Source organism: Lepisosteus oculatus, chromosome 15 (assembly GCF_040954835.1).
Source record: "Lepisosteus oculatus isolate fLepOcu1 chromosome 15, fLepOcu1.hap2, whole genome shotgun sequence".
NCBI lineage: Eukaryota > Metazoa > Chordata > Actinopteri > Semionotiformes > Lepisosteidae > Lepisosteus > Lepisosteus oculatus.
Genome location: NC_090710.1, coordinates 27,087,914 through 27,102,269, shown reverse-complemented (window position 1 = coordinate 27,102,269; position 14,356 = coordinate 27,087,914). Strand labels below are relative to the sequence as shown.

The following is a 14,356-nucleotide window of genomic DNA, read 5'->3' as shown; positions in this document are numbered from 1 at the left end:
TGTAATTATTCCAATACAATATCCTTTTTTGTTATGGAGATGGGTATACGAACAGTATACAGTATGTTAATTTTCCTTAGCAATTTCTTCATGATATTTTTGTTTTTTTATTACCTGCATATAAAAATCTTCACTTGTCTACATTACATGTTATCTACCACGTTTGCCCAGTCTTGGAATTTTTGTTTTTACACAAGCTTTATTTCGCAACTTCTAAAATGTCTGATCATCCAGCTACTTTAGTACCATCTGTGAACTTCACTAGTTTACTAAATATAGGATCTAGATCATTGATCATTGACATCATTGACAAGCACATTGGTCCTAATACAGATCCTTGTGGTACTCAGATCTACACCGTTTAAGAAATTGCCCCTCATCTGTATTCTTTTATTTCTTTTCAGTATCCTCTTTTCAAATCAAAATGTATTAAATGTATCACCTTAAATGCGTACTGCAATTGTGCAACACATGCAGTTTGATAATCAGTCTTTTATGAACTTGATCCATTCCCTTTAGAAAATCTAAATTCACCATATGGTAAGATCTTGTGTACAGGTATATCCTGTTACTATTGTTGCTTGTTCAAAGAACTACATTTTCTAAATTTTGAGATGTTGAATCTAGTTAAGTTGTAGTTAACATTTTCAAAATACTACAAGTAATGGAAGTAAGACAAATTGATCTACAAATATTTTATTCAGTGTTTTTACCTCTTTTGAAACTGGGTGCTACATTTAACACATAATGTATATATTAACCCTGTCTCAGGTACCTGTTGGGAGAGTCTTGTTAATTGTAAAATCTCTTATTTCTTTGAGTGCAGTGAGTACCATCAGGCCCTATAGATTACAATAACACTTCTGCTCTTCCATAAAAATAATATTTGGTGTAAAACTGTACCTTTCTTCAGCCTGAAGTATCATATTGATTTCTTCTTTAAATTGAATTATAATAGATTATACCTTTCTGTTTTTTTATCTATACGGTAGGTCTTTTACTGTTCTTTTGCTGTTGCACTACTTAAAAAACAAACTTTTTTTTAATTTAGCTTCCAATGTTATTTTCTATATGACCTTTTATAACACATGTTTTTCCTAAAACAAGGGTGCTATTTGAATACCTGAAATGTTAACTGACTACTCTCCACTTTTTTTTACTGGATGTCTGAAATATAGCAGGACAGGACAATGTTGAAAGAATGTAACCATGGATCCAAAAAATTTTTAAAATCTAAAAATCATGTACACATAATTACCCTGAATAAAAAGGGGCTTCTTGAATATGTGACATTTCTTTGATATGGACAGAATGAATGTGGATTTGTAATGAGCAGCAGCCAGAGTGCTACTTAGTAAATGATTAGCCTTCATCTTCTGAATAATTACTTTGAATTCTTTCGCAGTGTTTCCTTTCAGTCACTTTTATTTGCACAGCTACAATTATTTCTTTATATATTTTTGGATCAATTTGTACAAAACTTTAATCTCTCTTGTAATTATTCCAATACAATATCCTTTTTTGTTATGGAGATGGGTATACGAACATCACATTTTATTTTCTTTTTTGGCGACCTTGAAGCTCATAAACTCCTGTGTAGTGGTTACAATACATATGAGGTGTAGCAAAAAGGTTCAGAGTTGTTTTGCCAGTCTGCATTTATAAAGCCACAATATCTATTCTTTCAAGTCATGTCAGTGACCTGCTAATGGCAAATGGCAGGAGAGGGTATTATTTGTCAATATGATAAAGATCCCAAATATGCAGACTAAATGAAAATGAGTTACATTTGAGTAACAGCAGGTTTTAAATTGACGCACTCTTTTTGGTACCACTCTAACTACAGTCTAGCCTCTGTGCAATGCTATGGGATGTGAACTGTCACAAACAAGATGAAGCCACTTGGCCAATCAAGACCGTTTTGTAGTTAATATCTACAGTATTTGATCCAATGATCTCATCCAGACATTTCTTGAAAGCTGCCAAAGTATCGGCAACATTAACATGGTTGAGTAGATTGCTCTGTATACTCCCTCAAGCCTTTGAGCGCAGAAGTGCATCGTGATCTCGGCACTTCCATGTGAATCCCACTGGTGTCCTTTGTTTCAGTTATCAGTACTGATTTTAAATTAGTTCTGTCTGGGAGGTTGATATCCTGATGAGAAAAGTGGGCAGTAAAATGCTTTAATAACTTGTTTTCTATTGCACTTTTAATGACACAATTAATATGTCTTGTACTGTATCGCTTGTATATTTATATAGCTACTGTACATGCACCATGGCATATAGTATGTCTTTCTACACTACTGAAAATAGCCGTTTCAGATTTTATGAAAATGATGTTATGAGTAGAGAAATATTTTTTTTTTAATTCAAAAAGTTAATTTACAGTATGTTCTAACTTTGTAGAAGAAGGGTGAATGGGATCACACTAGTGAGATTACCTTATTATTAATTTCTACAGGCTACTTATTAAAAGAAGTAATGTGGGCAATGAAGCCAGACTATTTAGTATTTCAGGAAAGGGAGTTGAAAAGGGAGTGAAAGGGGAGTAGTACACATTCAAATGTCTTACCTGTTTTATGAGTATATTTGTATGTAATACCATCTAGAATCCTGTTTGAAAGCTACAGTATGTGACATGATAAAATCTAAGGTTTATATCAAAACAATTACAAAACTATTTCCATCATATACTGAATATACTAAGAGGCATTAAAATGCAACATATACAAGTGCTATTGGTTCCAATACTTGATTTGCAATATATAGAAAAGAACAGTAATAGTGGATCACAGATATTATTAAAATGTGAAATGGGGATCACCCATGTCCAGAACTCTATTTCTCTAGTCACTGTGTCTATGTTCATATGCATGTTAACCTCTGTATTGTGTAATTTTACATTTTACATTTTACATCTTGTATTTTAATTTGTTTTTAAGCTTTGTTCTCTTGAAGTAACTGAACGGCAAATAAACCATATCAGAAAAGAGTCTGATGTTGGCATTATAGCTAGTTCAATAGGTGACTTTTTTTTAAATGGCAAAGCTGGTTAACATGATGCCCCTTTCATGATTCTTTGTTGGAGCTATTGATTTTAATTTTGCACAGCTTTGCAACTAGACTTTGTTAAGGAGAGGAGCTACATTAACATTCATGCGTGGCATTTAAGAGAATGAATTCATAAACAAGCAGTCAACAGACTCTGATGTCAACATTTGGTAATTGAGTAGTAATGTGTGACAGGACTGGATCAAAACTGGTTAACTTTGTCATAATGTACATGCTATAATATTCAACCTTGGGAATAACTTCCTAATGATGAAACAATTCTTTTTTGATATCTCCACAGGGACTTTCTGACAACTGAAAGATGAAAGCTCCTATTCCTCTCTTGATTCTTTTGTACACTTCCATGACCAAGAGCCTGAAGGTTGTGTCCAAAAGAGGCTCAGGTAAGCTTGCCTGTGTTAGATTCTCTGTGATCTGCTGTTAAATGGGGTTTTTATTTTTTTCATTTATTGCAGCGTCATGTGCATACAGCATACTGTACTATGTGAACACCACTTGATAAATGCCATTACATTTCAGTTCATGAATGCAAGAAATCACAGAAATCATACTCCTGCCATATATTAAAATGCCAGATACTTAGAAATGTGAGTTTTAGACATTTAATTAGCTTTATTTAGCTTCAAATGGCTATATAAAATGCATAAATGGTACCATGGTGAGACATATATACACTACAGTACATACTAGAGTGTACAAATGAAGTAAACATACAGTACAGTATATCTACAACACCACATATACATATACTGTATATTTCTTTTTCTTATCAGCATTATTTTTGTTTGTGTTATTAGCTTTCTATTCACTTCCATTAGTACAACACATTATAAGTTACACTTATCTTCTCAAATAATTGTTCTTTTTGTTTTTGAATAATTAATCGGTATTAAATGGTACTAAATTCTATATATCATATATATATATATTAATATATTTCAATAAGTTCAAAAACAATTGTAAATGTAACTTTGTCTTTAATGTTTGTTTTGGCAAAATCTGAAAAATATTAGTTTTTGAGATTCTTAAAAAATAGGTTACAAACACAAATTCATAAACATACATAATGCATAATGGATATGAATTAAAATATGTATTATTTCTTAATAATGATATTTTAAAATTAACAGGTGATCAGGGAAAACTAAACTTAACAGTGCATTTACAAGCAAAACGGAGATCTGATATCTCTGTCAAAATACATTTACTTTACCTGAGTTACAGTAGTCCTCAAGACAGACAGCAGTCAGGGATCCAGGCAGGAGCAGTTCATCCTCTCTGGTATTTAGAAGAACGAACAGCTCCAACATGTACTGTAAGTGTTTCTCTGAATGCCAGGTCAGTGACAGCTGTTACAGCATGATTTGTAGTTTTGTGTTCATGAATCCATATAAAGGGAACAGTTACCGTAGAATGTGTGAGAGAGTTCAAACTTAAAAACTAGAAACACATAATAATAATAATGATAATATGTTTTCTTAAAGTCCAATATCTTACTACACATGAATGCCTTCAGTCATATACAGTTACTGAACAGAAGCTGAGGGGGTGGAACTTGTTCACATTAGGCTACGCACACTTTGATGGCTTCAGATGCATAACTAAAAGTGAGATTGGCCTCCAGTCATTGACAGGGTCAGATGGCAACATGTATAGTTTATTTAACTATTTAACTATAATTTCTTGCAAAAATATGACTTAACTCTTTCACACTAGTGCCTATATACAACTATTTTATATGGTTAGAAGGAAATGCAAAGACGTTGGCTTAAATATAATTAATTTAATAGTGTAAATAGTCAAGACTAGGATGGCAATATTGCTGCAAAATGTTCAAAAGTAAAGAGATTCAACATGCTTTGACTTTTATTGTTACCTATATATTTTTCTAATTTTTATTTAGGTTTTATTTAGTATTTGTATCATTATATAACTCAATGGAACGTTGTTGTTTTTTTCACTTTCTTGCACCTTGCTTAATACTAAAGACATTTGAAATAAAAAGCTTAGTGTATGTATGTGCTTTTACTTGCAGGATAAAATGTGTAGAACTATTTATTATTTAGAGTACAAGGTGGTGGTGGCATTTATTAAATAAACCATTGTCCGCATTTGACATTGACAGATTGCACAGGAGGACCTAGAAGCATAGCTTTGCTTTCAGTTGCATATTCACAGCTTTCTTCATTATTTGAGATGTGGCCTTACAACAGAGCAGAAAAATGTGTTGTAGAATCATTTTCTATACTGTGGTAGGGATGAAAGTGTATCCTGCCACACTGCTATGAACAGTGAAACAACTATTGATCTTTCAGCTCTGTGGACAGTAACTATTCCAGCTACTGTCGAATTCATTTCTAATTAGCAGGCTGGTTTATCCAGTCTTCTGTTTGAATTCAGAGACTGTGTTACTGAGAAGTGTTGTTTCTTTGAATTCACAGAAAGAGAGCAGCAGCAATAGCTGCATTTGATTAATGCAACATTTAAGAAGTACTCATTAGAAAAGCATTTGTTTTGAAAAGGGTTTCTACTGAAACTGTTTCCTGCCATGAGCACTATTCTGTGTGATAAGGGACATAAAAGGTTGGATACCGGTTAGCTTTTTTTCTATTTAGGTCTCAGGTTGCTAGGAACAAAAAGAAGCCGATTACTTGACCTACATTTGACATGCTAATTATGCTGATAAAGAGAAAATGTTACTTTCTCATAAATTTATTTTTTTTAAGTTTACGTTCAAGTTATTTTATACAATGTAAAGTGAATACATTCTGGATTTTTTCTTAGACAGAGAGATGCTTTGTAATAAACATGTTTGTAACCATGATAGATTTCTATCTAGATAGTGATAGATTACCAAATGGAAATCTGTTATCATTTTAATTATATGTTGTTTATGAAAAAAATTAATGCTTCCATCATGTAGCTATAAATATTGTATATTTATTCAATTTTGTTTCATTTAACATGTTAAGCCTGTACAAACCTATAACATTAATGGTAAAATGGACACAAAGAAATTGACCTATTTTAAAATCACACTGAAAACGAGATGACAGCAAAACATTTGTTTCAGATGTTTTCCAAAAATTATAATTAATTTCATAGTACCTTTCTGTATCATAGAGTACTGTGGTATCACAGGCAATAGACCATATGGTCATTTTTCTTACCAGGGCAGATGAATTTACCTGGCTACCATTAGCAGCACTAATCTGAAACAGTGGGGTTTCACTGTAACATATTGGAAGTTGTGTATGTGTGCTGAAAATAACCATCAGTTCCTGTTGCTTCTGACTAAGAATCCTTACAAACTGTAATGGACATGCAGTGTAGCCAACAGGTTTGATCTCTAGAAGAGCAAGCTGTCTGAATCCACACAATGTTATCATTAGTTATAGCTGTGGGAATACCTTATTTGTGACTGTTCATGAGCAGCAGGGTTATTGCGAGTCTTTATTTAATCATTCATCTTTATATTGTTGGCACATTTAAATAAAGGAAAATTTGCTCTGTGCCCTGTTTAATTTTGTGTTGATATACAATAATTAATAACAATCAGCACAAAAAAGTAATTAATGACACTTTTCAGTTATTTTTCAAAGAATTAACTAAATCTTATCTGCTACTCCCCCATTTAAATCACACATCTTTGTTTAATGATCAGTGCTTTTATAATCTTTGAGTGCATAAACATTCAAAAATTGAAAATGGTCAGTAGAAACGTTATTAACAATCCTGTGGGCTTATGAACAATGCCTATGAACTTGACAGGCTTCTTTTTTTTTCTGGGAGACATGCGGAAAGTAACCTGCAATAAATGAAATCCCATTGGTGGATGGATGACATCCCATCTGTGTTCTTATCCTTTTAAACTTGTTTGCAGAAGTGTCTACAGTATATAATTAGAACTGCTTAAAATGTTGGTGGGTCTGGAAACCACAATTTAACAGTGCTTTTAATCAGGTGTATTCAACTGCAACAGGAATGGGATGCTCAGTGATCATTTCTTTAAAACTGTTCAATGAATCAAATTACCTCAAGAGCTTATTCCTGCGCTCTTTATTATTCTAACAGCCAACAAAAGAAGAAACATGTACATTCCGCTACAGCTTGTTGCAGCCTATTTTGTACCTTCCTCCCAAAGGTTTTGCAGGTTTTCCATGCAGAGATACAGCAGAAGTAAGTGGTGGTTAGTCAGTGATAGAAAAATGTTACTTTGTATTCCTATAATACTGTAATCAAGTGGGTTTTTTTTCCTGTGCATTGGCTATCACTATTTTATGAATAAAATAAAACAAATCCACAAATGTGCCAGCTGAAGATGAATCACCTTTCTAGTGTTAGATCCATTTTAAATGTGATAACTGAAATTAAACTAGCAGAAAGGTTATCAATTACAGATGAACTCAATACCTTTGTAGATGTGATACTGTGACAGTGAAAATCATGCAGACTTCCTTCGGGTTTTATGGCTGTGTACAAGCACCATGTCTATTTTATATAGTGTGCTATTGAGGCAAGCGTCATCTCAAAACTCTTTACGGTATGATGATATTTATAACATCACTAGAAAAATGTAATTTGGTTGATATCAGATTTCTGTATCAATTTTTCAATTTACCCGCTGCATTATTTTTTTTCAAATGTTGTCTCCCCCAACAAAGTGACACATGATTTAGAGTCCTATTGCTGGTGTTAAAGTGTGTGAACTCAGCTCACTAGCTTACTGTATATTTTCTGTTCTGCACAATAATGTAATCTACAGTATCTCCACTTTGCTACTCATCACACATATTTTCCCATATAAGTAGAATATTATCATTCAAGCTTTGTCATTGTAAGTTGCTCCTAGTGCCATGTCCCCATATTGACTCTTTGAGTATAACACAATACTTTCTCACTTTCTCTCCCACTAATGATGAACATTTGCATATATGGTCTGTGATTATTTCCCCCCTCATACAGTGTAATAAATATGCAAGATTATTCTGTGCTGTCTTCCTAGCACTAGACTGATTTGCATGATGCCATCCACTACTGTACTGTAAATGAGATTTAGTATACACAGATGTTCGTAAAACATAATTCTTAAACCACACTGCACCAAAATCTATCGAATACATAAAGGAAGTTATAGGTAACCAACTTAATGAGTATTATGTTCTCTTGGACATTAACTTTTAGGATGAACAACTTTTTTGTTCATGCTTGTGCTTTACAGACTGTGAGTGCTGTATGATAAGGAACTAAGCATTTGACTTTTTCATGATCAATTTACACTGCAATCAGTTTGGTAGTCTAAGCAAAGGGTGAAATACGAAATGCACTGAATAGGAATGTAAGTACACAAAGAAGTCATTTAATATTTGCAAACAATACTGCGGGATACCTTTAACAGCTCATTGACTCACATATTTGTTGTGAAACAAACCACCAGTTCAGCTCAGCGTGCCAGTTCGCAGGTATATAAAATGTATGCCTTATTTCTTCAAGCAACTAAAGTGAGCCTCACACTGTGAAGAAAAGCAGCTGGTTTCTTAAGCAGTGAGGCCCCACCAAATAGAGGGACTCTTTGTAAAGTGTTTTTTTTACTGCACTGCAGGCAAACAGTGAGAATCACTGATGGGTCACTCTGTATCCTGGTTGCAGATATGTTAAAACAGTTTTATGACCTTTTGAAACCACAAACACTGATAGTATTCTGTGGAGATCCTGGGGGCAAAGTACATGATGTTACTATGTGATTTAAAAACTGTTTTGTTGATGCAATTGTACTGCACTTTTCATGTTGTGGAGGCTAGCTGTTTCCTCCGAGCTCTACTCAGAGTCAGAGGCAGAAATAAAGGGCTTTAACTGAAGAGGTGATAATCTGTTTTTTTTAATCTTGGCTGCCTATTTTTTAAGTTGGAATTTTATGTCCTATTTATTAAAGTGGTGGCATGCTGACAGTTTTTTTCTCTGAAGACTAGTACAGTATTTGACACATTTTAAGGAAAGAAAAGAATATTGACCTTGGATCATAAAATGATTTTGGAGAGACTAAAAGTCTACTGAATTTGTATTCATACTAAGTTATATATAAGAAATTGATAAGAAGAAATTCATATTTGTCTAACTGAATTGTATTGATTGAATGACTAGTGTTTAAGAAATATTGACACAAATCTCTTAAAAGACATAATCTTTCTAGTTGAGTGGCTCACTCTTTTTATTAATTTAAAGGTGGCTGTTTTCTCTCATTTCTATGTATTCTAGCCTATGTTACACAATCTGATTTTAAAATTTATAAACATATTTTCAATTAAAGCCTTCTATGCTAATGTATTCCAGTCTCACAAAGCTGGTTCCCATTTATTAAAAAAATAGTGACTCATACTCTGCATTATAAATAACTTGTTAATGTAATTTGTGTATTGACTAATATTACCAAGTGCTGTTAATCCTTAAAAATATTACATACAAATTGAGAAAATTGAGAATCTTCTCATCTAAAAGTTTTTGTTCTTTGCTTTTTGAAAAGGTAAAATATTTCAGCAAATTATTGTATTCAATTAATTAAGGACTCATAAATTGTAAAGTGTGGGCACATAAACATTCTCAATTTGCATGCTGTTGCAAGGGAGCTTAGTAAGTTAATAATTAGAAATATATCTCTTCCATTAGTTTATTAAAAGACAGATATTATGAGTTGGTTTTAAGGTTTTTACATTTGTAGAATTTATAGACTTTTCCATATTTTGGAATTGTCTACCAAACACCGAATTTACATGAAACCACAAAAAAAAGTAAAAAATGATCAAACACTAAAAAAAAAGTGCAGATGATGAGCATTTCAGGACTAGTGTGTGCTGTTACAATTAATGTACTGTCAATCAGCAATGCATCACTATGGCAGACAAAAATTAAGTCTGGTTAATGAGTGGTGTTCAACTGAGTTTATGAGTTTTAGCTAACTTGTGACATAAATACTTACCCATGCTTCAGGTGTAGTTATGTGTACTGATGCATGAGAGAAATATGATGTCAGAAGAACTCAACAGATTCACTCTATTTTATAGTTTCTTCTGACAGCTGATCTTTATTGGAGGTTATTGGAACTGAATATAAATTAAGCAGGTTACAGCCTTTTCCATCATCTCCTTCAGGCAGGTAATTTCTGGGCTCCTTTTTCTCCAATTCTTATGAAGTAAGAGAACTACCTTGTAACAAGAATGTTACCCCTAACTAGTCTTTGAATTTAATTAAACTGACAATTCTTAGAATGAAGTAGAATATCTTTTGTGGTGTTTTGTTTAATTCAATATTTATTTCTCAGCTTTTCCATGATAGTTTGTGAATCCTGCAATAAAGTGTGCAAATTAATTGAAAAGGAGCTCTGTTCAGAAGGCTGAAGCATCTGCCATTATTACTTAATGTGATTGCAACTGAAAGTAAAAGGGCTCTTAAGGAACCCATTGATTACAAAATCATAAGAGCCCAGAGCTGTAATGTAAAACGTTATCTGTGAAGTATATTATTGTTTGATATCTGCTTTTGTGAAAGATCAGATGCTTTGAGGCTTTACTCAAAAACTTACGTGTTAAGAGCTCAGTAATATTTAAATGACCTGCCAATACATGGACCTAAAAACACATAGTCAACAGAAGTCTCTTTCTTTAGATTCCTTGTTTTTGTGGATATCAAAATCTGAATAAAGGTTTAAACACATCCAGACATGCAGTTGTTGTAGTCTGCTGTAAATATTAAAAGGGTAAACTATGCCCATTATTTTCTTTATACTTAAAAATTTGTTTAATCTTGTTAACTAGGACCAAATGAGAATATCCTATATATTTACATAAAAAATGCTGATAAAAAAGCCTGGTCTACATTTTAATGAGTGTATATTCCTCATTCCCCTATTCATTACGGGGAAACATTCTTGATCAAAAAGACCTTTGTGTGTTCTATAAAGGTATTGGGAGAATGGCTTGATTAGTTCCCTTGAGAGAAAGGATCAAGCCAGCCAATAGATTAAGGTTTTCCAAGTCAAGATGGGCCTTTTATTGTTGAAAGTTGTCAAATACCTCTAATTATTGAATATAGCAATAAACTGTGGTTTCCATGTAAAACCTACGTTATCTGTCTCATTATATTGTTTTTATTCCATTGACGCTATGTGCTATTGAATTACTCCTATGTTAAAACTAATAATAACATATATTGTGACAGGGTCAATAAATATAGTCAGAACTGTGGTTTTCTGTTTGTAACATTAAGATATGAAACAGCAGAACAAAATGTACATCTTGCTTAAAAGAACTTGCGAAAAAGTCATATTTGTATGTCATTTTAAAACATTTTATTCATCTGTAAATTTGCATTTATTTATGTATTTTCCTGTATTTTAAGGGAAGCATCAAGGTCGTCTGGAAAGTACATTTAAATTTGCTGCTCTTACATGAACAGCTTTACAGTGAGAAAATGTCAAGATCAATACATCACTTAAAAATGGATTCTGCTAAAACTGAAATGGTGATACTTGCAGTTTGACCAATAAAAAAGGTGCTTTAATTGAAAAAGACAGTGATTTTTAACAAGGGACATCAGTACCACCCAAATTCAATTATAGCTGTTCACTTGACTTTGTAATTGATATTAAAGGATGTTAAATATGGTGGTGAACTGTCAGCAATGACATGCAGAGGTTGTTTCTATAGTAGGCTAGTAATGTCCCAGGTTGCAGGTCTGCAATATTAATGAATTTCAGTTTTTAAATCAAAAGATAAAGACTGAAATGGGGCATTTAAGCATTTTGCTGACAAGCAATATATTAATATGAATAATATACTGTGAAGTTTAATATGAAATTATGTTATGTAACCTTGAATATTTATTAGATGTAGAAAACTATTGAGTTTTATATATTGTAAGGCACTTTGACTAGATACCAACAAACAGCATAACTATGTACTGTAAAGTGTGGTGAAGATGTATATAAACCCCTTTAGGATTTTATATTTAGGACATTCACCTAGTCCTCACCAAGTCCAAATAGATAAAACATTTTTTTTAAACAAATAACACAAACAAATGATATATTGTCACTATTTAAAAGCAATATACTGTATTTTATTATACACCAATGTATACTGTGTATTGTAAATGTGTATGTTCTGTATGCATGGAATTATGTTTGATTGCAAACTCTTGATATTTGTTAGTAATCTTTTTCAATTATAAGAATGTAATCTGATTACATTAATTAGATTATATTATCCTTATCATAATGATTACATTGATCATTAATTACACATTTTTTTTTAAATGGGGATTTACTTAAAGTAATACTTCTGGGATTAGTTACAGTAAAACAGCACAAATGAAATGCAAGGATTTGTGGGCCAAAGCATGTGGTGTTTCACAACAGTACTTGATCTTTACCCATATGGCCTTCAAATACTCATTCCTCAGTTGGGAATGCAATGGAGATGGATTTTAATATAAGAAGCATGTACAGTTTGTACCAGTGTTGTTTATCTTAAAGCATGAATATAAGCTATTCTTGTTACAAGAGAATTTTCTTCTCTCATCATAGAACTTCTCTTCATATTTAATAACTGGTTCAGAGATAAATAAGACTTTATTTTAGTGCATTTTTTTCTGTCAAATTAGTTAACTGTACATTGAGCTATTGTACATACAGTAACATGTCAAATGAACTACAGTATTACAGATTGAAGTAAAGTGAAAAGAGCATATGAAGCCAGATTTGCACAGTTTGCATGCAAGGAAATCAATGCCACAATCAACATACCATTAAATCACAAGTAACCCATGAAGTTACAGCATATTATTACAAATTATGAATTATGTATATTGAAATATAAAGTAAGTCATTCTTAATTGATTTGGAAAGTGAAGTAATGCTATAAGCACTCTAATTTCTATGTGCATGCTCACATGTACATATATAGAAACTGAAGCTGAATCACCAGACAGGGAACTAATGAATCTTTTCTTCTGACTACTAAATTTAGATCAAGTCTGGAAAGAGCTTGACATGGACTGAATCTACAGCCTCCCGTTATTAATATAATTACCTGTTAATCCATTTATTTGATAAATGACAGCCTACCCAAAACCCTGTGGCACCAGCATCTAAGTATGCAATTAAGCATTATTTGAAATAACTGTACAGCACGTTCAAGAATGAGGTTTACGTGATATTCTCTGACTATGAAGATAATATAGAAAATGTCCCCACAAAGATAGCAGTTCCTTACAAACACAGAACATTTGGACATCCATACAATGTAGAAACCTTTTTATAGACCAGATTTCCCTTTGTTTTAAATCTAAACGTGAAAACAAAAATGTCCAAATTTCATTTGATTGGGGTGTCAATGGGATATGCTTAAAAATACAGAAATATAAGCTTGTGTGTGCATGTTTGTCAGTTTCTATTGATATGATTATGAATGTGAAATCCAACCACATGAGAACAGTGCCACACATAAGCAACTTTTCATTTTGATGGAGTGTAGAATAATGGAAAAAGAATGAGAGTCAATGAAAGGTTCTAAAAAATATTAAAATAAAAATGCTTGTAACTTTAGAAAATACACTACAGACTACTGTTTCCTTCCATTAATTCATCAGCTACAAAGACAAATTGTAAAAGTCAAGTTAGAGCTGCTTTTTAGTTAAAAAAGACAACTGTGAATAATTGTTACGTCCCAGTGTCTGGTCTGTGTGTTTTTGTTGTTATGTTCCACACTGCTGACCTTTGATTGTTCTCCCTCCCCCATTGACTCACCATTACACCACTGTTTCAGTATGGTGTCATTATCAATCAGCTTCTCAGCGAATCAGACTGCATCTTATTCAGTATATAACATGGAGGTTTTCAGAAAGGAGAGGCCTTTTGTTTGACTTGTTTGACAGTCCTGCTTGGCTTGTTTATCGCCTCGCCTCGCCTCGCCTCGCCTCGCCTCGCCTCGCCTCGCCTCGCCTCGCCTCGCCTCGCCTCGCCTCGCCTCGCCTCGCCTCGCCTCGCCTCGCCTTGCCGGTTTGTTGTTTTGCTTTGTGTGTCTGTGTTTTCTTATAACTTTTGTTTGTTTCTGTTCATCTTCTTTATACTTTCGTTTGTGTGTTTATCCTTGTTTTGCCATTACCTTGCCCTAACGTGTTACATGTTCAACCTTTGTGTTCTTTTGCACCCTGTTCCTGTTGATTAATCTCGTTTTCCCTTATTTGTATTCTTGGCTCACTTGTGTTTTTGTGTGAATCCCTGTGTATA

General features: G+C 33.0%; 1 protein-coding gene across 2 annotated transcripts in view; it reads left to right on the top strand.

The window, feature by feature from the left end:
• il1rapl1a (interleukin 1 receptor accessory protein-like 1a) overlaps positions 1-14,356 on the top strand; it is a 514,328-nt gene that overhangs the window by 38,119 nt on the left and 461,853 nt on the right. For both annotated transcript variants that reach the window (XM_006639178.3, XM_015364040.2), the window contains exon 2: positions 3,356-3,458. In XM_006639178.3, coding sequence (XP_006639241.1) covers positions 3,377-3,458 — 82 coding nt within the window. In that variant the 5' untranslated portion in view covers positions 3,356-3,376. The remainder of the gene's footprint in view (positions 1-3,355; positions 3,459-14,356) is intronic.